The sequence below is a fragment of the Cyanistes caeruleus genome, chromosome 4, assembly GCF_971803275.1.
Source record: "Cyanistes caeruleus chromosome 4, bCyaCae1.hap1.1, whole genome shotgun sequence".
Taxonomy (NCBI): Eukaryota; Metazoa; Chordata; class Aves; order Passeriformes; family Paridae; genus Cyanistes; species Cyanistes caeruleus.
The window spans coordinates 5,816,165-5,839,982 of record NC_141704.1 but is presented as its reverse complement, the minus strand read 5'-3'; the positions used below and the strand labels follow the sequence as shown (position 1 = coordinate 5,839,982).

Genomic DNA, 23,818 nt, shown 5'->3' with positions numbered 1-23,818 from the left:
ATTTGCAACTCTTCCAGATCAATTTTGTACAGCCGCAAACCCTGTGTTTTAAAGAGCTGTGCCCAGTCACTTCTCAGTGAGGTGCAGGGTTTCTGATTTTCTCAGCTTTCTCTTTGCCATTCTCTTTCCAAAATCCAATGACTCCTCTCCCAAGGCTGCATAGAAAAAAAAAAAAATAAAAAAAAAATTACAGTGCTAAGCTCTGACAGCTCACTTCAGCACAGCAAACAAAGCTTTATTAATCAAATAACACCCCCTAATGAAAAGTAAGTACAGTTCAGGGTTGGACATATTCTGAATAAGCTTCTGATCAGAGGTGCTGCCCTGGCCCATGGACTGGAATCAGTCAATCTTCAGCCACTGCCTGGCATCGCTGCAGACTGGATCCACAGATGGGAGCTCTTCATGGGTCAGCAGCCTCCAAACCTCCCACTTCACAAGATGCAAATAGATCCTCTGAACACACCAAGGAGATTAGCAGAGAAATAATTCCAGCCTGTGGCCAGATATTCATTCTGGGGACCTGCCAGACTTTCTACTCAGCCAATCCATTTTTAAAGACAGCGTCTTATTAGCGCTTTACAGTTCTTGAATTACTTTGTTGAGTCTTTCTAATGAGACAGCAATCTGTCCAAAGGCATTAAGAGAAGTAAATGATAGACCTTTACTTTCTGATTTGATTACACAGATGTATTCAAAGGTTAGAGGAATGACAGCAGACTGGAAGACAGGAAATCTTTGTCGGAGCAGTTGTTGGCTACATTTTTTGAAGGAAGTCTTGCAAATATCAGAATTTTGGCTTTAAAGAGAATGATGATCTTTTCTTCTACCTCTGCTAACAGGAAACAGCTACATTACATTCACCTTCCTCTTCCAGTGAACCCCAGTACAACCTTCAGTCTTACATTATAGAACTTTCTGTATTTATATGCAATCAACACATTCACACTGTCTGTATCAGCTCTTTTTTTCCTATTTTCATTTTACTGACCTCTAATTTAACCAGTTCAGCCAGGTGCAATTCTTAAATTAATTTTTCTAGTTCTCCTTCCTAACATACAAGCAATATCAAGAGGTAATTATATATTTTATTAATAACTAATGCTCAAAACGACACAACACATTCTCACTTTACCATAGCCTTCAATTCATATGCCTTACTTTTGACAGATGTTACCACACAATGGGTCATGTTCATCATTACACTGTATTATTTCAAGAAAGTGAAAACTGTAATCTCAGTCTCACTAAAACAAAGACAAAAGTGAAACTTTTCTCCCTTAACTCCACTTGTCTCCAACATGGACTTATCCATGGGAACCCTGATGCATAAGCTCCCGTTTGAGTCAGCAGTGAAAACAGACAGGAATGATTCATATCACTCCAATATGGAACTGTGGGATGAATCCCTTCACCTGAGAAGGTGGAGAGCTCAAGCTTGGCTTGCTTCAAAGCCAAGTAGGCATAACACAAACACCAGCTATGAATCATGCAAGTGGGGAACTACACGGAAACTCAACATTTCCAACGGAAATGAGGCTGTTTGCATTTTCACTTCCAGACCAGAAAGTTTAGAATTTATATTTAAATTTTTTATTACGTGCATTTCCTGGCTTCTTTTTTAGTTGGGTTTTTTTTTTTTTTCCTGTGTATAAGTCCCATAAAAAAAACCCAGTCAGGAACCTCCATTCATAGTTAAATTCCTAAGCAAAAAAATCCTCTTCAAAGCAACCATTTTTTTGTGAAAAACAACAGAAAGTATACACAGAAAATGAGAAGCTTCCACCAGAAGGGCATGAGGTGGACTTTAGTTTTCACTCCTCATGTATGGTTTGGCTCCTGACCTTCAAGAACAAGGTTCTGTCTGCATGGATTGTGCATTTGGGTCATAGCCACAAGGCATCATGGTAAAAACAACATGCCCTGTCCAAGTTGCTGCTGCAGAGTGTGCCAGGATCCTCCAACAGCCTCCCCAAGACACAGCAGGCTGGGCTCCTTTGCTCTGTGGATGTAGGGATTTGTGAAAATAGATTGCAAAAATCATTCCCAGCTAACAATTTTCCTCTAGCATCAGAAGTGCATCCAACATGCAAGGATTAGATGTGCTTTATTTATATTTCTTTTTTTATCTTTCAGTGTAAAACTCTGTTTCCTGAACTCGGGCTGTTCCCCAGCAAACTGCCATCAGCTGAGCAGTATCATGTGGCTGCCCTTCTCCCCAGCTCCCTGGTCATGGGACCACAAGTCACAGGTTATAACACTAACCAGTGCAACCTCTGCCCAAACTTACAAGATTCACACAAGCTCTGGAAGAAAGAAACCATGCCAAAGCAGAGAAACCTTTCTGTGCCACATCCCTTTGATGCCCTCCATCAATCCAGCAACATTGCAGTAATAACATATTGAGTGCAAAAAGACACAAAACCCCACACTTTAAATAATAGTCTTGCTATAAATTTGTAAACATAGCTAAAGAGCAATAATACCTCCCTTCACTGCTTGTTCTTGGAACAGCTGCTGTCATTGTTGCAGACCATCTGCAGAGAGGAAGGTAACTTAGTGAATACTTCCAAAATCCTTCTGCTTAATGAGCAGGTAAGGAGTGACAATCAAAAGCAGAACTGCAGCAAGAGATGCTCATGCTTTTGTGTTCCCACGCTTTTAGCTCTTAGAGCTAATTTAAAGCTTTTGTTGATGAATTTGACCTGGGTTGGTTAAAGCCAGCACAGCTCAACTGCCCTGCTCCTTGTGCAAGCACTTCCATGAGCACCAGAGGGATGCAGTCTAACTCAATGACTCTCTATTCAGCCTTTAAAATAAGTGGTTTTATTTTTAAATATGAAGATCAGTCATTTGCTCCATCTGATGATCGCTCTCAGAAGATCTAAATTCACTGCTTGGCTTACTACCGAGCTCTCCTGAGTTCACCCTCCAGATTCTGATGCAGGGCAAGACATCCTGATGGCTTTGTAAGGAATGAGACACAGAGAAGCTCAAGGAAAGGAAAAGGGCTGGGAAGTGTAGAAAAGTGCTTGTTGTATGGGCAGCAGGAGGCAGCTCCAGGCGTGGGAGGTGAGAGAAGGCAGCACGCTGGGAGTGGGAGAAGGCTACAAAGAAAGTCAGCTTTGAGAGAGGAGAGTGAGGAACATAAGGAATATCACAGTGTGTGGGATGAGATGAGAACAGGGATGTAGGTTTTTGGAGAACTTTAAAACAATTATAGGTTTTTACCATGGGAGGTTCTGTTTGACTAGATCAGAGCACTTGCTTCCTTGTTACGTGCCTTGAATTGAAGCTTTCTTTGAAAGAGCTTGCTAACACTATTCCATACTTTCAATTAACATTTTATTTAAATGCTTTAAGATAGTTTCTAGATATATTAAAGTCTTACTGATGAAATCTTGAATATAATTTACATATCTAAGTCACATTTGCATTCAATAACAAGACAGCTTTCCAGTATGGAGCATGCCATCAATAGCCCCCTTTACTAGCATCTTGCTGAATTTCCCTAGCTATAGGATTCATTTCAAATTCAAAAGGCTACAGATTTAACTGGGGAAAAAAAAAAGAGCTAGTGATCTCATCAGTGATAGTCATCTTTCATCTTTTCCAAATTTTAAGGGAATGCATTGCAGAGTACCATTTTAACATGTACATAGTTCATCCACCACTTGGACACATCCTCAGGAGTTTCACAAGGGACACAAGACTATTTTTTATTTTAATATCCTTTGCCATTAAAAATAAGAGGAGAAAGTGTTCATACCTTTCTTACAAATAAAGCACAGAGTGTCAGTATCTTTCCACAGTACATCTGCATACTTCCTTGGGGGATTTTTCATTATAAAATCATATCTCAGTTATCAAGTCTCAGCACCATAAAGCACATATGGGATGTGTGATAAAAGCCCTTTTTTTCTTTTCTTTTTAATTTTTTTTTTTTTTCAATCAGGAAACACTGGTAAAAGAGACTGGTGGTGAAGCAGATTTCTTTTAGGAACGCACATTTTGAGAATCTCTACATGTAATGAAGTCTAAAAAACCTGGTATGAGAAGCAGATGATGACTGATGCATTGATGCCTGAGAGCAGCAGCCCACTGGTGAGTGTTGCACAGCCCGCACTGGACAGAGGAAAATTGTGTGCAACCGTCCCTAGTTACTCTGAGATGTTCTCACACAGCAAAATATTATCAAACATGGGTTTGATGGAGGTTTTGGGCTTTTTGTTTTGTGTCTTTTTCTCATATTAGTACGATTTTTTTTTTTCATCTTAGGCTTGATGCTTTACCATAAGATTTATAGAGACTATAAATCCTATAAGCCTCTAGAAAGTCAGAAGAGACCAGCTTTGATGAATGCAGAATATTGGGCAGGGGGGAGAGAATTTGTGGCCTTTCCTTGTTTAGTGGTAGTCCTTATTTCCTTATTTATTGCTTTTGTGGACTCTAGACACAATTCTTTATATCTGTGCTTTGTCTTACAGAATTAAATTAAAACAAATCTAAATTTATGAAAGGAAATATGTTTTTTGATTTTTCAGTTAATCCAAAGAAAGCATCACAGATGAAAGTCAGAAGAAAACTGGACATTCCTATCTCCTGAAAAGGTAGACTAGGAGGAGCTATAAAAGCCATAAAAGCACAGAAAACAAAGATGGAAAGCAATGCCTTATTCTCCAAAAAGAGGTTTGGGCTGGGTTTGAGAATATGTGCTTCGGAAATTCCTTTCCAAGACTGATTTTCTCAACTTTGCCAGCCTGTTTTACACTGCAGATGCCAGATAATTCCAGATGAAGAGACAAATCACTGGCTTTCTCCTGAACAACATCTCTTACACTGCTGTAAAGATAAACAGCTCCTGCCCCATGTTTTCTATTATCCAGAACCATTAACAAAGCCCCACAGCACTCCACAAGATAATAAAATATCACCTACTTCAGATAAAAAAATTGAAAACCTCCTAGAGAACAGCAACCAAAGTCACATGCCAGACTTTCAACATCTGCCTGAGCTTTGAATTCTTTTTCAAAAGGGTGAATAACGAAAAATGTCTGCTCTGTCCCTGACACAGTAAGATGAATTCATGGTGGGAATTTTTTTCCCATTTATGTCACATTACCTGATGGAGCTGCTGAAGGAAGTCAATCACTCACATGACAAAATGGAAGGCAGAAGAAATGAGGTTGAGTCTCGAGCTGCCTTGCTCTAACTATACAGCACTACAAGGAAGTACAGCTGACAAAGGTTTTCTCAGTTCTTTAAAGAAACTTTTAATTTTTTTTTTTAAATCTCCTCAAGTCCTTGCCATTCATCAGACATGTTTTTTTTTTTTTTTTTACAGAAAGACTTCAAGCAATCAGTCTAAAACCCCTGCATTAATTCTGAGAGGTTCAGAGACTGGAGAAGTACTGGGGTTGTGGCACGAGTTCATACATAGCTCCACCAAATCAATATCCCCTTTAAACCACATTGCTCTTTTTCACCTTGCAAGTTTTGAAAGAGAGGACATAAGTTGCTGCTTTAACTGAATGTTTTTCTCATATGATTTCTTCTCCTATTTCTGCATGTGCTGCATTATCCCAAGGGATTCTATGGGTTTTTTTCCTGCTCCAGCTACAGAACTATTATTTCCAGAGGCACTCTCCATAATACAGAGGGAAAGCAGCAGCACTACATCATTTCTATAGGAGAAAGCTAACAAGAAATGCCAATTAAAAGTTTCTGCTACTGTACATTGAATTCATAGTGGAATGAATACTGTCTTTGGAAAAAGGAGGCAGCTGTCAAGCACAGCTCTGGACACAATAGTGCAGTTCCTCTGAAGAATAGGTCATGGGGGGAAATCAATAAACAAAGTACCTTCATCATTAATCATTTTCTGAATTTTTAAATCAGCCAGAACATTTACAAGTGGATAACTTTTATTTTCCAGTGCTCAGCTTGCAGCCTGTGCTTCGGTTGCACAAGTTTCTGCTGATACCAGGACCTGCTGCAGCACCGAGCCCAGAGCTCCTCTGGGGTCAGAGGGGCAATATCTGTTCTGTAATTAGAGAAATTACTCAGGGCAATTTCACAGTTCAGCACAACAGACTTATTGCTTGTATGCCATGTGTGTGCATGCCTTAACAAGCACTTAAAGTTTTTCTACCTTTGTTCCTTCATGCAAACATTCATCTTTAGCAGAGTTAGAAATGCTAGTGAGTGTGGCTTCTTTTCCTACTCAACTTTAGCAAGGAATTATTACCTTGCATATAATAAGGTTTCTAAGGAGTTGGACTTCCCATCTCTTCTATAAATTCAGAGACAAAAAAGTAAGCTCTATGCTTTAGAGAAAAAACAAAATAAAAGTAACAGGTGGCTTTTTAGTAACCTGATTACTTTTATTATTACATTCTGAATATTCAGTGTTAGCATCAACCATCTCTTCTTCCAGACTTTTTTCCAAAGTCAATTGCTCTATCCCTGTTATCTCTGTAGAAATAAACAGGGGCAGGACCAGGGAAAAGCAGTGCTATTTCTGCGATATTTTATTTTACTTATTCTCAATAGAAATGAGAAGGTCTTTTTTACAGCTGCACAGCCTGAAATGTCAGATCCAAACAATCAGCTAAAAACGAAGCCACACAGTCACTTTGCAGGTTTGAAATAAATAAAAAATAAATTAAAAAAAAGAGAAAGAAATCAATTCATGTTGTCACAGCCTATCTAGAGTCATATTGTCTCCAGCCATTGATAGAAAATGAGAACATCTGGGGATTCAATTACTCATGACATGAATAATAATATTTCATTTTTGTTAAATGAAACTTTATAGTTGCAGGAACTTCTGCTTAGTGCTCCATGCAATCCTGGAATGAAATCTGCCAGCAACTGCAGCAAGCCACAGTTCCTCTGGCATCCATGAGCACATCAGCACAGGTGCATCTGCATCCCCCAACAGAAAAGCTTAAAAAAGAAACCAAATTTTGAACAGCTAGTTAAAAGATGGGCTCCTGAGCTCCAAGCACAGAAGGTTTCCTAAATGTCACAGACACCTTTTAAGATCTTGAATTAATAGCCTGGTTCAGAAAAGCATATTTATCCTTTGAACCAAAGTCAGTAGCACCTGTAGTTGTCCAGTACCTTCAATTAACCAAAACCATACCTCTAAATAGTTTTGGAGCCATTTAGGGCCTTCTTTAAGCTTCCAGCTTATGATTCTCAGTTCATGTTTCAAGAGGATGCTGCCAAAACTGAATTGCTATGTGTTTATTCTTTTTTCTTGATCTTGTAAAGCTGTCTACAGTCTTAGTGGCAATGCTGGGATCAAATCAGAGGATATTCATCTCACAGCAATGAGTAAGCAGCAATACTCATCTTAAAATTGCACTGACTTGTGCAATCACTTTGGTATCAGCAGGGCTGTTCTCCAAAATTAAGCGTGTGAGCCATTGTGGCATTTGTATCTAAAAGTTCAGAAGCAAAATATACAGAAAAGGCTGAAAGGTCTCTGCTTTTAGGGTTGTTTATTTTTCCTGTGTCAGGTAAAGCCTAGTCTTGTTTTTCTTTCTTTTCTTTTTATTTTTTTTTCCTCTTTCATTCTCCATGGGCATTCATTAAGATTAGATTACAGCAAAAAGCCATGTTTTGCACCCACTTTACATCACAGCTTTTCAGAGCCTTAAACGTTGCCTGCACAAAATGATGCAGGAGCTCCAAAAGTTCCAAAGGGTCGGGATGAAAAATACTTTCCATTATAGCCCGGCAAAGAGAAGCACCACGCCGGCACTTTGCTGCTGTAGAAGTGCTGTGCAGGGCACAACTTGCAAAATGCTCTGGGAGAATGTACACAGGAAAGTGGGGTAGGTCCTCTGTGGCTCCAAACCAGCAAAGCCTCCCCGGCAGTAAGAGAATTACCGCGATGAGACACTGCTCCCAACACGGGAGTTTGGGGCTCAGAGCCTGCTGCTGACCACAGGGAAACCTTAGGGGCTGTCTGCTTCCAATGGCAAGACATAACCATAAACATGGGTATCACCTCACAGAAGCAATCTCAAGTCAGCACCCTCAAAAAAAAATAAAAAAAAAAAAGCCAAGAAGCAATTACTGCTTGCAGGTCTTGTGTCTGGCTTTATACAACATTTCTAGTCCCACTGCGCTCGTTGCCTTTTAAAAATGTGTAACATTTATGGACTCCAGTAAAAATGTTTTTAATATAATGTAGATGAAGTATAAAGTGTTAACCTTGAACACCAGGGAATGCGTTAGGGGTTTTTTCTAAAACCTCTTTCAATAATTTACTGAGAATTGTCTAAGATTTGCTTTTAGTTTATAGCAAATCTTTTGGAAACATTCAAATAGTTGCAATTTTTGTAAATGCTACAATAGCAGTGATTTCATAAATAAAAGCAATGCTCAGAAGGCAGAGAATGTTGAAGAGAGCATTAAACCAGAGTCTCTGCTGTCCTGGGGAGAGCAGTGTGGGTTTCCTGACATTGCCCCATCCATAGCTCTTGCTCTTCTGGGACCAATGGCAAGGATGGTGCTAAGAATTCTGTGTATGAGCAGTTCACTCCTAACTACTTATAAAACATATGATATAATACTCTATATTACATGATATCTGACACATGCCTTGTTCATGCTACAGCAAAGGTACTAAGATAGAGCTTCTCTGCCATGTTAACAAATCTCCAGTTGCTGGTCTACTTCTCCAGAACCTGATGTATGAACACTTCTCTTTCCCCCAAGAATGTGTATTCACATCTGGAGTTATTCTCACAAGTTTTGTCCTTTGCACTGAGTTTCTAAATAGCATTATTCTGATGGTTCTAGGGGCTAAAGCCACACTTAAGCAAAGGATATATACAAAGCACAAACTTGGAACACAATATTTGAGCTGAGAAATGAAGTGAGGATGGGAAAACAGGCTTAGTATTTTAAGTTGGTTTCATTTGCTGCTTCTTACACTTGAATGGCATCTCAAATCCACCTGCAATGGTGCCTTTCTCTATCTTCATTCAAACTTTTTTTCAAAGGCTCATTTTTTGAGCAAACCCAAGAAATACCATTTTTGTGTCAGTCAAATGTTCTCCACAGGCCTATGTGAATTTAGCTTAAACCAGCAAGATATTGCAGTGCTATTAAGTGGAACAGATAATGAACCTAAATCACTGCTCAATCTTGTTAGTGTGGCCCTCATACACCTTCTGTGTTTCTTCAAGCCCTGCTGCTTAGCATTCATGCTGCCTGATTTGAGACTAAAATTAGATTATAGGAATGCGTGCTTTTTACAAGAGGTCTTCTATTTGTTCCATGAAGTATTTAGTACTCTTTAGGCACTGTATAAATAAAAATAATCGCGATCTTGGAATTCACCTTCAGGAATGGAAATGAAGAGATCTAAGTCCTTTCATTTCTACTGCACATTATCCTCATTGGGCACGTTTAGCAATGCTTTGTAAAGCAAGTTAAAAGGATGCTTGGAAGTCTGGTTAAGGTGAATAACAGAAAAAAAAAATAAAAAAAGAGAAGGGAATATGTCTCTAGTTTTAGAGCTTCACAATAGGGAATAAAAACAAAAGCTTTACCAGACTTTTAAGATAAAAATCTGCTGTCAAATTCATTAACTTTTTTGAGAGATGCCTACAGTTGCTGGGGAAAAATCGTTGTGGGTTCCAAAACCAGGACTCTGAGTAAAATCACTTACACTCAGTTTTAAGATTCAAAGGCTACATATAATTAGGAACCATTTCAGGGCTGCTGTGATTTCTGAGGGCACTGCACTGTGAGAAGAGTTCCTGCATTCTGGGTCAGAGCTGTATCGAGTCTAACAATGATTTCTGTATGACTTTCCCCGCTCCTTCCCAGGATCTATATTTAGGACTTAAGTATGAAATATTGAAAGTTTTTTTCAGGTTAAGCATGCCAATGTCCTCAAAACTCCAGCAGGCATCAGCTTACGTCACTTGGCACTTTAACACTTATAAAAGTTGGGCTGCTCACCTTAAATTAAAGCTATCATCAGGTGAAACATTTAGTCTGTGCTATTCCCCCAGGCTCCATTTTCAGGCAATGGAGAAAGAAAAACAATTCCCAAGGTTATTCACCTAGTCCTGAGATGAGGCACCTATTTCTCTCCATCTCTCCCCTGGTTCTTTTGACAGGACTTTTGTGATAACTAAATTTAGGCGATATGAATCCTGCCGCTGGTATCCTCATAATTCTTGAATGCGAGTCATCAGTAAGCACATATGGATAATCACCTCTGTGCTCCTTAGGCTCCTCTTAAGATTTTAAAAATATCTGTTTAGAAAGGGATCAGATTGCACATAAGTGTGTTTTAAGATTATCATTAGCTCTAAAAAACATATTTCAAAACAGCTGCATAACAACAACAAAGAGACATGCCGACAGCTACTAGAAGGAATTGCTCCATGTTGCATTGTAAGGATGCTGAAGCTTTACTTAGGAAAAATAAAAATCAGAATAGTGAAGAGACTTTGTGTATTATTTCCTCAAAACTTCCAGATTCTCTTACAATAACATCAAACTTGTTACCATCCCAAATAATTACTGTAATTTATATTCCACTGCCTCAAAGTGCAAGCACCACCAGGGCATTCCTCTACAACAGATACAATGGGGTATTGGCAGTCCTGCTTCCAGTACAGAAAAGCAGCTCAAAGGTTAGATGAAAGAAGTAATGCTTCAAAATGAGAATTTGAGGCAGAGAAAAAGGTCAAACATCAGATTATTTATTTTTTTTTTCTTATTTTTTTTTAATAAGGGAGTGATTAGTTAAATTCAAGTCTCATTTCAAAATAACTACTTTCTTTAGAAAATAGCAGGCATCCAAATTATGGAAAATCTGCTCTTTAAGACAGTTGACTTGAGAACATTTAAATATCGAGAGCTGGAATCTTTTTCTTTTCTTTTTAATGATGTGGTTTAGGAAAAGATAGAAGATGATATCATTTCCAAAGACTAGCTCTGAATTGCTGCATATAGTTTGACATTCAAGATATTTTAATGTTATCAGCTAGCACTGCCTGCCATCAGGGATGAGCAATGTTTGCTTGACCAATTATTTATATGCCTCTAAAAAACAAGAGTGAGTTTTGAGAAAGGATTTATTTGAAGGTGGAAAGCAAAACTTCTCTATTAGAAGAGAGGATCACAAACTGGCCATGCCAAATAACTGCTTTATTTAAGGGAGAATAAAGCTTCAGTAAATGTTATGTGAGGGTATGGAAAATTCTGTCATAGTTTGGCAGAGACATGCCTGGCATAGGCAGGTGGGCGTTCAAGCCTGACATAAAAAAAGTAGCACTGGTGACATGAGAGGACATGAAAACACGAGGGGTGAAAGGTATGACCTGGTGTTCCCAGAGGGAGAGAAATTGCTTGCCAGACTATCTCAGCTGGGAGGGAACCAAAAATGCAAACACAGAAAGTCACCCCAACTCCCACTGTCTGTGCAAACCCAGTGAAGCCAGCAGCTGAGATGTCAGCTTGGTCTTTAGACCATGCCCCTATTACTGTCAGGAAAAAATCCTTTTCATTTCATAGTAATTAAAATGCTCATAGATGTTTTATTAACTCACTCTACAGAGCCACATAGATTTTATAATTCATCCAAGCACTTACAAGTAGTTACTTGTGTTAGGCTGTCAAGACAGAAATGATTCAAAACCTTGTGTACTGAGCTTCTTGGAAGACATATCATTCCCTAACACAATGGTATTAGAAAGACTGCTGACAGATAGTGATCAAGAGATTTCATTTTGCTTGTCATATGGTGGGTTGTCAATTCTTTTTGCTTTAGATAAAAGCTTAGTTGCATTAGATTTCAATAATGGTGAAGTTGCAGGTTAACATTTTTCAAAAGCACCAAAGTGACTTCAGTACTTAAATTCTATTTTCAAAATGCTGTAGACACTTGAGAACAGAAGTCTTTACAGTAAATGGAACTGAGACATTATTAAAGAAATTTATGGAATGGTGGAGAATAAAACCCCAACTCAAGAGTGCTAAAGTTTGTACCCTAATCCAGACCACAGGTTTAAAAAAAGATTAAGTTTATAGGTTACTAAAATTCAAGGACAAGCCAAAGATTTACATTTCCATTTTGAACATACTTGTTTTAACATCAATGTATCCACTGCAGATTTCTTCCTACAGTTCTAAAAAAATTTCTAAATGACAATTTTAAGATGGCCTTCACTACAAAATAAAAGATTTGCTGAGTTTTGCTCAGGATTTAAGCAGGTGATTCAGTGACATTTCTGCAAACTTTTCCATTAAAATATATATGCAAATTATTAGCTTGATTTTTTTTCCCCCATATTTTAACAGCTTAGAGGAGGAAGTGGACGTTTAAACTTTACTCCCCCCTTGAGTGAAATGAAAAATTGAGCCAGTACATAAAAGTGGAAAAGTAGCCCAGATTTTCCTTCTGTTAATACTAACCTAGTATTAAGCAAATAAATAATCCATGCGGTTAGTCTATATTTAAAATATTTGTTCTTCTTTAAATATAAAGTAACTTTCACAGAAACAAACAGAAGTGGCTAGAGACTGAAATCATTCCTTTGAAATTGAAGCTGAGTATTTTCTCCTTTAAGCTCCAAACATCATCTCCCTCATGCCCATAGGGCTTCACACTGTGCTCCAGGACTCCGTTCATTCACTGCTCCCCTCGACTGCTGAGCTCAGAGGCTGGTCCAGAAAACGCTGGTTAGTGTAGCTTCCCCAAGATTTTAGAAGTTTATCTCCATTCATTAATTGTCATTTTTTAATGGTGGATTTCTCAAGTTAAACTGTATTTTTTCTAATGTTTTTAGTTTGCTCTGTTATTGCAGGTACTGACTATGAAATGTTGAGAGCAAACACGGTTTGAAACAGAACTGCCATTGCAGCTATAGAGCATCTACAAGGAAAAAAAAAATAGGCCAGACCTTTATTAAATTTTAAAAGTATGCCTTCACTACACTCTTGTAAAGATCCAAATAGGGTATTCAAATCTCTAGAGATCACCAGTATAATTTCTTTATCATGTTCCATTTAAAATTTAATTATGTAGTCTACAACAAGAAGTATCTGAGTACTCTAAATAGGTCATGCAATGAACAACTTAATATTATTGTAAAGTTTTCCTTGTGAAGATCTCTTCTTTGATGTGCTGTTGCACATAGAAAGCCTTTCTTCGAAAAAACAATATACATTCATAGCTATAATAATGTCATTTATTATAAAAATTGTAAAGCTTCTTTATCACATTTAAGTCTGAATTTTCAATTCATTCTCTAGCCTAGGCTTCCTGAAATCATCAGAAATAACTGGTAAATTAGAACTGACACAATATAATTGTACAGAATATTTTTATATCTTTCTACAGGCAAAGTTAATCTATTATCTTTCCTACTAAATGATGTCCACCAACTCACATTTTTCTATTTTTGCCTATCAGTGATACACATACTTCTGTGGCAAGAAGGGTGATTTCTTCTTCCTTTAAATATAATCATTAGAGAACCATCAGCAGTATTTAATAGAAAATGAATATATTAAAAATTCACATCTACCAAGACACTTTGTTATATTTGCTTTTTTTAAAAAATGCACATATTTAACATCTCTTGGTTACTACTGAGATGAGAAAATATTCAAAATATACTCCTCTGTACTGATTTATTAAAGGGCTTTATGGGAGCAAATCCCTAATCCCACCTCTTTAATTGAACTATGAAAAAATCAGAAGGGGTTTTTGAGAATTTTTTTTAAATGACAACAACAACAACAATAAATAATTAATGCCACCAGTGCCTAAACTTTCTTGACAGCCAGACAAAATATTCCAAGTACAGACACATCTGTTCACACTTACGCCACTTTCAGTGAAAACCCTTTCACCAAGTTTGCGGGCGCGTGAAAACGATTTGATCAATCCTGGCCACAAATATATCCAAGAGTCATTACTGCTCTGAGAAAAGGCCTTGTGGTTGGATTTCCAGGGTTACAGGGGACTTGCTCTGCCCCACTGGACAAAACACAGTGATGGGAATCCCAGCCATGATGGGAAATTGGTTATTAATGTCGTCATTTCAAGGTGCAATACCTAACATTTTATATGCTGTAAAGTGGTTTCAGGGAGAAGGTGAAGAAGATGTGGGGAAATTAGACTATTTCACTGTTATGAATTAATAATAGCAAAACGAGTCACTTGACATTTGAAAGAAGAACAAAAAATATTAGATTAATAGATCACAACATAAGATTAAAAACCCCAAGGAGCTGTTTGCTTAGAGAAATTCAGGAACAGGAATCCTGGAGAAGGCTGGAGGACAAGCCAACCTGTGCCTAGCTGGAAACATTTATTTTAAATCATGACAAGATCATTTGGTTTAATATTTATAACACAATTACAATGCCTTGTGCACATTGCTGGTATAATCTGATTTTACTTGTGACATCTTACTGCAGTTGAAATTAAAGCCTTGTGGTAATAATTCAAAAAGCACATTTAGACAATCATTAATGGCAAGTATAAAATGGGATGTTTATTCAAGCACTTATGTGTCTCATTTTAACTTTAATTTGAAGTGGAATTAATTTCTGCAGTGTAAAGACTCCATGTTTCCAGTATATTAGTCCTATAATACCTCACCAAATGCAGTAAAACTAGAAGCATTTTAGCACTAAAACCAGTAAAAGATACAGCTAAGCATCAATATTGACATTCCTGGCCAAGGAGACGGCTACACTGTTGAACCCCTGTTTTTTTGGGGGTGTGTATATGTGTATATGAAGAAATGAAATTATTTTGCAAGGAAGAAGAGCAAAATTTGGTGTCAGATAGGTCTGATCACTGGTCAGCTCTTCAAACACATGGCAAAATTTTACCAGCATATTTGCTTGCACAACCATAGAGACCAAGTGACAGTAAACAATAAAAAGAGATGCATCTATTAAATGAAGAAATCATATAAATCACATAAATTTGTACACACAGAACAAAGGGGCACATTACACAGGGAGTAGTCATCATATATAGTGAAAATAGATATTTTCACAACTTATCAATATGAAAAAGTCAACTAATATACACCACACACCCTCTAAAGAAAGGTGGGTATTTTTTCTCTGTCTTAGAATCAGAAGCAACTTGCATGGATTAGAATACTTAAAGAAAACTGTCCTTCCTGGTGAAATATTCTTTTTACATTACATATTATTTGAACCACAACACTGCTTTAGTCAGAGGATAGCAAAACTCCCCAAAACTATAACCCCACTAAAACCCCCTGCACCTGAGAGCAGAACCAGTGGCAGAAGGTACAAGAGGACTGAGAGCATCTGTTTTTTTAACCCACCAGACATCGCTGCTAAATGACAGATTACCATATCAGATTTTTTTGTTTCCCTTCTCTCCACCCTTTTCTCTATCTGCATGATTACAGCATTTTATTGCATCCTCTGACAATATGTAGACAGGTCTCTCTTCAAAAATCTCTATCACAGCCTGGGAGTCTTGTCTAGTTCTATTATTTTATGAAAAGCTTTCTCAGCATAGAAGAATTTGGTCTAAGCTGCTTTCCTGCTTTCCAAATGAAAATGCCTTAAGATCACAGCTTTTTTTTTCCTCCTACCTCCAAGTTTCCCTCCTCTCATCCCTCAGGTGAAATGTAAAGCAAAAGCCAAACCACCTGCCATGGGTATAATTGCACAGCTGGAAGGAAGCCACAGCTGGGATTTTTCTCATCAGGTGCACAACTGTGCTGAGCCTCAAAGCAACTTCAACCAGTCGCTTTAAGCTGTGTGGGCTTGGCTGTGCCAGTATTTCAGTGTCATTTGTCTGTCTGTGGCATGCAGGGAGCGTTCTCCTCTCTGCACCCCCGTTCTCAGTATCCCAGCAGTTTTCCCTAGGAAAAGGATCATGTTCTGGCTCCAAAGGTCATGCTTCTTTCAGCACCTTCCGGACATTGACACACAGATGCAGCTTGGAGCAACTTGCTTACCTTGGTAATGTTCCAGACAACTCTGTGGCAGTCTCTCTGAAAGACACAAAGGGAGGAAAACTTAGTTTGTGTTTTAAACAGCTATAAAATTTTTAAGATGCCTTTGTACTGCTTGTGTTTTATAGGAGTGCAGACACACATCCACAGCTCCGTACGCAAAGGCGTCACTGGCGGATGCGATGCACCCCGATCATACACAAAAGAATGTGAAAAAGCAGACGATGGAGTGTGATCTAAGGATCTATCAGAATCAAGTTCTCCGTGGTACAATTACTCATTTTTTTAGGCATAAAATTATCACTGTTTCAAATGCCAGCACTGCATGATCTTACATAGACAAAACGAAGCACTGGGCCAATTTTCCAGTGGAAAATGTTCCCTTTTATTTCAGTGCTGCAGCAAAAGGAAGGCATTGGACAGTTCTACAATCAGGTTTTGCACACTGAGAAAATACCATGTTAATGTTAACTCTTCTTAAACAACAGTCACTTTTCAAATATGTGACTTTTAGTCCAATTTACTTGTCTGAAACCCTTTTGTGGGTGTGCAATTTGTATGAGGGAAGCTGAGTGCGAGATAGTGAAAGTGGGCTAATGTAGTGGCATGTCACATTAAAGCACAATTAAATGCATTTCCATTACCTATGTACACAGTCCTTAAAATACATCCCAGATTTATCACCGCTGTATGTCCTTGTTTCCCTCCCCAGCAAATTTGCCTAGACCTTATCCAAGAATCAGGAAAATGACTGCAAAGCTCCAGTTCTCATTTTTCTCCCATACATAGGACCTTATAAAACCAGAAAGAAGGCATAAGAGGCTTCATTTTCTTAGACTTGACCAGATGCCCATCTCATTCCACAGTTTTCTAGTCCAGTTATAAAATTTGTATCCAATATACAAATTTTCTGCATGGAAGGAAACTGGTTAGTTCATACCCTTTTTGCTTCAGCTGAGATAGAAACTGCAAAATTTCACATCTGTAGATGGAACTTAGGGTATGGAACAATTCTTAACATAATTTTTTCTTATTATTTACAGCAGAGAAAATCCTTCCATGCACTTTTACAGCTGGAGGGGAATATTTTAGTAAGGGGAGGTTGTAGTAATTAAGATATGTCCCAAAATCTTTGCCTTAGCAATTTCCAAAACTATGGATCTAGATATCTCTCTGTATTGAAACAACCCTACACATTTTTGTTGCAAGAATATGAACCTTATACATACAGACTGAACCCCAAAGGCTAATTTATTTATGAATCCAAAGGAAGAACAAGAAAGAAATATATTTTTGAAGGCTCTTCTAGAGTTTCCATATATTATGAAGTCACTTTTCTTGATGGGGCACTACAGAGTTAATATAATAAAACCACAATAATCCAGAGTTCCTCTTCAGGAGATCTTTCTAGACCTTTCTAGTGCTTTTTTGGCACTATAGGAACTGTGAGCAGCTATGAGAGTCTAATTTTTTTTAACTGCAATTTTTTTTTATTTATTTATTTGATATCCCACAGTGACACCAGGCTTTTTCCTTAATGGTTACACTGACAATTGTAGTCTGCATTACAAGGTCAGATGAAGTGAAATAGTCCCTCTAAACGTGCACAGCTTTGCATTTTCAGAGTTTCTATCTCCAAGCTGTGCAGTTTGCTGGGCACAGAAGGTTGCCTTAAACCTCCCAGTGCTTTGCTTCAAAAGGCACAGATCAGAACTGTGTTCAGTGGTTGCAAAGGAGATTAAGCAAGAAATATAAAATGGCTCACACCCTTTTCTTGCATGCACCATTCAGCAGCAGTCCAGCAGAAATTTAAGCCTCCAGGAAAAAACAGTTTCCACCCTAGCTAAGGCAGACAGGTACATCTTTAGCAGGAGTCTGTGATGAACAAAGTCCATAATATAAATGACATCAAAGATGAGAGCCAGGAGCAAGAGCAAGTGAATGTAAACAGATAAGAAAAAGAAATTAGAGCAATAGAGACTCAGTTTCTATGGGGTTATTTGATACAGCTGTACATTTTAGATATTTTATTTTCATTAAACTCCTGCACATTGATATCACACCACCTTATTTTCTAAGCCCTATTCATGACTTATACAATTTAAAGAATTAATAAAATATTTTTTATGACCTATCAAAGAACTGAATCACTAAATAGTTCCAACAGTCAGGACATTTTCCCCTCCCACCTTTAATCCCAGACATCATCTCTTTTCATTGAAATGCCTTTTTTTTTTTGAAGGAAAGAGCCTAGATCTGGGAATCTCTTTGTTTCTTCTTCTAAAGGGCTCCATAGCCTTTAGCAATCCGTTACTGTTCCAATAACAGAATGGCACAAACCTTATTGCTTTAGGGTATGGCAACATTTTATAAAATAGCAGTTGCTCATCCAGCTTAAAAGAGACAACCAGGCAAATCATGGGTGGGTGCTGCAGGAAGCATCAAGAAGCAGAATAAGGTTAGAATATAGGTTTAAAAGAGGATGTTAAACTGGAACCACACTGTCTGTTTCTGAGCAGAGCAGTGAGTGATTGGTGCATCTAAATTCCTAAAGATTTTCGTTCTTGTTAAATAACCCTCTCTACAAGGGATGCTAGCGTTGTGAAAACAATTATTAAATAGTCGATGCAGTGGTAAAAAAATCTGAATGTGATCAGAATATTAAACAAAGACACTGCAGATCTTTAACATACATTTTTAATGTAATTAATTTTGTTGCCAGTTTCACATTTGGTCAGATCGAATTCCATTTTTCAGCAAAAAAATGTGTAAGGTAATGGTTTAAAAAAATGGAAATACAGATCCAACTCAAATAAAACTCAATTCCACAAGTAAAAGTCTGATTAGTTCCCAGCTATCCAAAGATTTGACTGCTTCTCTTCAACTCAATAAACACTTCTACCATAAAAACAAATTAACCCTACTTTTGATTATGAAACTAAAAATATTATTTCCCAGAAAACAAACAAAATTATCCCCACCATGCCATTGAAAATAATGGTACATGGACTGCTGAAGATGGTTAATATACACAGTAAGTGTTCTTATAAATATTAGGAATTGAAACACCACTCTATAAATAAATTTCATGGGAGTTTAAAAAAGAAAATCTTTTGGAGCAAATTACTCATCAAGAAAACCCTTATTGTTTGTTTAAAGATAATAGATACTCATTCTGTAGTCATTCAAGAAACTGAAAGTAGACTTGCACAACTGATTTTCAGACCACTAGTACTCCCAAATGACACACACAAAAAATATAACTCACAATTTACTGTATCTACAGGAAACAAAAAATTATTGGATGAAAGCAAAAAGATAATACTCAAAGGGAGAATGAATATATGATCATGTATTTTTACATCCAGCCTGTGATATGAAAGGATGACCTTGAAAAAGTGTGAGGATGGAAACTTGAATGCTTTGTCAGAGCTGCCCTGAATTCCACTGAAATCAGCTCCAATGCAAATGGGATGATCTCAACAGTGCTAAGGCAAGGAGAAGACCTGTCTGAAGACCCTGGAAAGCTGTGATGAGGAGGGTGACATTATGGAAGAGCGGGGCAGTGTCTCCAGGAAGATCATTTACAATTTCAAAGCATTTTGTGTTCAGTTGCAAAGGACAGATACAGGATCTGTACATATGGAAGATGCAGGTGCTGTTGAAACCAGGAGAGTGCTGGGGGGGAGGTCTGCATCCCAAAATATTGAACCCTCCCATTGGGTCTTCCAAAGAAGCAAAGTTACAAATTGTTTCTGAGCCCTGTGAGGAGCTTTGACCTGCTGCAGAGGCTCAGCACTCTCGAGAGGACCATGTAGCTCTTATCAAAGCCCAGGGAGCCAGTGTGGGTGAACCAAGCACCACACACTCATTTTGTCATTTCTCTCCACAGGCTGAGAAATCCTGCCCGTAGGATTGAAGTAGGATGTATACCAAGGCAGAAAAGTATAAATATTTTAGTCAAAACCTTGCAGTGAAGTGGAAGTGGGAAGATCTGCATAAAGATCAGCAAACAGACTTTATTGCCTAATACTTCTGTTTAAAAGAGTTGTTCAGGAAAACTCTTCGTAATATCTGGAAAGTGTTGTGTTTATATTAAATGTTTTGTTCACTGAGAAATCATATGGTGCTCTGCTCTCTGAGGCTGACTGGCAGCTGCTGTTACCCACCTACATGCAGGATTTAGCACAACACAGCTCTGAAGTTTGACTCTGCAACATTTTGCAGTTTGCCCAGAGAAGTTGTGGCTGCCCCATCCCAGGAAGTGACGACAAGACCAGGTCGGATGGGACTTGGAGCAACCTGGTCTAATGGAAGGTGTCCCTGGTCATGGCAGTAGGATTAGGATGAGATGATTTTTAAGTCCCTTCCAACCCAAATCATTTGATGTTTTTTGCTGTGTTTCTGCAGAGATGTAAACTGAGGCACAAGAGACAGGGCAGGTTCTAAAGGGCAGCTGAGGTCATCTGGGCTAAATGCACGCCAATAACTTGAACAAGTACTGAGTTCAAACCATAAAAGTCAAGACTTCACTTAGAAATCATCTTTTAGTTCTTCAGGATCATGACCCTTAGCGATTTGGAAGCTTTAGGTCTCCATCGAGAACAATTTTTGTTCTGAAAAGGAAAGCATATGGATTCTAGCTAAGCAATCTGTCGGGGTGCTGGGGAAGATGCAAAAAAAGGCAGCAACACATTCCTGCAATCGTGTTACCGTTCTTCCTTTTTCCATCTCACACTTTGGGGAGAGGATAAAACCCGCCTACGGCACACAGGGCACATGAGGATAAGGGCGAAGCTAGAGAAGGGATCTGCATGGTGTGCTAATAAGAATGCAGCTCAAATGCAAGCAGAAAAGCCCCAGGATGCAGAATATGGGATTCTCCCAGTTTGGAAAGAGAGGTCTCCTAACCCTGAGGTCTTGGTTTTAGGCATCAGAACCAGCAGTCAACATTTCAGCAAGGAGGGTTAAAAGGTCCTGTCTTCTCCAGGACAGGTGAACATGACCCCTTTGATTCCCTGGGATGTACAGAAGCAATAATTTCCATTACTTGTGCTCATTTTCCTTAAAGCACAAAAAATCCCAGTAGGTTAAGCTGATATTTCTGGTTTGGGTGAAGCATTCAACCCTTCACTACACAGAATCCTATCACTGACACAAGCATTGATCTTACTGGAAGGGATATATTTGTAAACAGAAAAAAGTACACATTGAAGAAAAATGATGTATTTTGAATGATCACTTGAAAAGTTGCAGGTTTTTTTCCAGGAATACCCACTGGGAATAACTGGGTAATGCCAAGACCGCTGATGTATATAACAAATTGCATATAACAAGTTTGTTCCTAGTTAAAATATTTCCAAATATTTTGTAACCATAAGTTGTTCTTTGCTTTGCCCCAGGAGCAAATCTGACTTGCCAGAACAAACAACTCACCTGATGCTTTTGACCACTTTTTCCTGACTCTGCCTATGCACACACACTGCACCACTGACTGAGTAACACAAGAAAATCGGGGTGGAGAAGGCTCCAAAATTTGTTGTTGAACAACACCCCTCAATCAGGCCACCAATAAAACTTTTTTAATTGTAGAGTCCACAATTACAGAGAGGTTCTCTGCTCCTAGACATGCATCAGCAATGAGGCAAAAGACAGCCACTAATTGTCAGTATAAAGCAGAACTAAAGAAAAGTTTACAAAGGGATAAGAAGGATTTTCCACTCAAAGCAGGGGAGAACAGCTGAAGAGGAGCTTTAAATTAGCTTTAAAAGGAAGGTTGTACCAGGAGGAATATAATTTGTTTCTTGGAGTCTCACCAAGACTTGGGAGTCAATGCCTCTAGTCTTGCAGAATAGTGCAGTGGGATTTTTAATGACCACAAATGGTCAGGACATTGATTTCACATTCCAGGTGAAAAATGGCACCTCCAAAGACACATTGTTGTCTCTGCTCTTCCTAAAATCACACTGGGGACAGCATCTGCCTTGACTTGGAAGAATTAATAGTGTGTATTGAAATACCATTGTGAGACACAAGATATTTCACTGGTCTTAAATTGGATAGTTTCTCAGATTTGTTAGTGTGCAGCAACATAAACTGGCTACATTTGGATAAAATATATGGTTTAAACTCTGCTTTCAGTTTTGTTATGATTAATTTGATAGATTTCAGAGAAAGCTTTGTTTTTTCTGTATCACATGCTCTTTACATATCTTTTTTGTAGAATTTTTTCCTATGCCAACTAGAGATCAAAATGGTCAAAACCAATTTCATCTTTTAAAAAGCTTAAACTATTAAAAACTACCAAGATTTCAAACTGATTCTTCTGTAAGTATTTTATCTTTCACACAGTAAGCAGCAAATAAATACAATGCCGTGTTATATCTTCACACCAAGCTTAGCTATCTAACAAGGATCACACATTTGCAGTAGAAATTCTGCATAAACAGTCTCTGAATGTGCTATTTAAGTACAAGCTAAATACTCTTTTTTTAGGAAGTGATGTAACAAGTTCATATGTAAAAATCTATTTCTATGCAATGTGACATTCTGCAAGATTAGCTGACTGAGATAAAGGACATGAGCAAACATGCTTGTTGTTTTCTCCCACAATTATTTTTAAAAGCTGCATTTTTCAGTATTCTTAATTTGCTATTTCTGAATTTTTTATTCCTCCTTAGGTATGCAGAAAGAAATCTCTATGTAGTCAGTGATAACCACCTGCCACAAAAACTGTTCAAGTCCAGTGTACATCCTGTGTGCAAATAATATGCCAAATAAAACCTGCCCTCATCATTGTGACTACTTGATATATTTTATAAAAAATTAAGTTTGATTTACCCCAACATCTTTGAAACAGCAATATTATAACTTACAAGTCAAAGCATAATTCAGGTCAAAGTCTCACTTCTTGCAATTTAACTACCATTCCCAGCTAAGATTTTGGCCCCTTGTTTAACTACCCACCAAGGACATTACATGAAACTTCTCTCTCATACATCCTTTGCTCTGCTATTAAAGAGCATTAATATTAATTTCTATTAATAGGTGGGAGAAACACATCAGTGTCCATTTGAGAGTCTGATAATGGGGGCACGGATGGGATGTGATTCAGCCAGAGTCATTAGGGAGAAATGCCAGGGCATGGAGATGAAATGAAAATCCCACTCTGGTGCTTTGCTCCAAGGTCAGACCATCCTGGATGTGGATGTTACCATGTGTTTTCTCAGATAAAAATGTATTTTGAAAGTTAACAGCTTGGCAATGAAGAAAGAAAGCACTGTAGGTGCAGGATTTATCTCTCTAGGACACAGCATGCTGCAGGAAGAACATGGGGGAGAATCCACCATGGTACCGACTCCAACACCCTCACCCTGTTAGTACAGGAAGAGAAAGAAGTGATGCACAGGCAACTGCCTCAGGGAGCTCAGTAGGAGGAAAATACCCTCTGTCTCTCTCCAAAATGAGAAGAAAGATCATTCAAAACAGAGCAGATGTTCCTCCCCATATGCTCATTGAACTTGCTGTAATCTCCCAGGGTAGAAAATCTTACACATTTGGTATTTGACTGACCTGTAGCTCATGCTGCACTGCCACTGGTGCAGTGTTACCTTACCACCATCTCTTCTCACTGTGCCAAGGAAAGGAGGGGAATCACACCCAAAGTCTCAGCAGCAACTTCGGGTCAAACTTAGTTGTACAAATATAGAACTGCAGGAGAATTCTGGGCCATGAACTAATTCTGCAGAAGAATTATGGAGTCATAAAATTGTTTTGGCTGGAAGATCATCCCATGGGCAGGGAACCTTCTGCTCAAAAAA

The 23,818-nt window shown here is 38.2% G+C and overlaps 1 protein-coding gene across 8 annotated transcripts in view; it reads right to left on the bottom strand.

The window, feature by feature from the left end:
• The window catches only part of CELF2 (CUGBP Elav-like family member 2), a 451,050-nt gene that overhangs the window by 291,368 nt on the left and 135,864 nt on the right, over window positions 1-23,818 (bottom strand). For all 8 annotated transcript variants that reach the window (XM_023918764.2, XM_086886453.1, XM_023918759.2 and 5 more), the window contains one exon: window positions 16,002-16,037. Coding sequence is in view for 6 of the 8 variants with exons in the window: in XM_086886453.1 (XP_086742579.1) it covers window positions 16,002-16,037 (36 nt within the window). In the remaining 2 variants the exon portion in view is untranslated. The remainder of the gene's footprint in view (window positions 1-16,001; window positions 16,038-23,818) is intronic.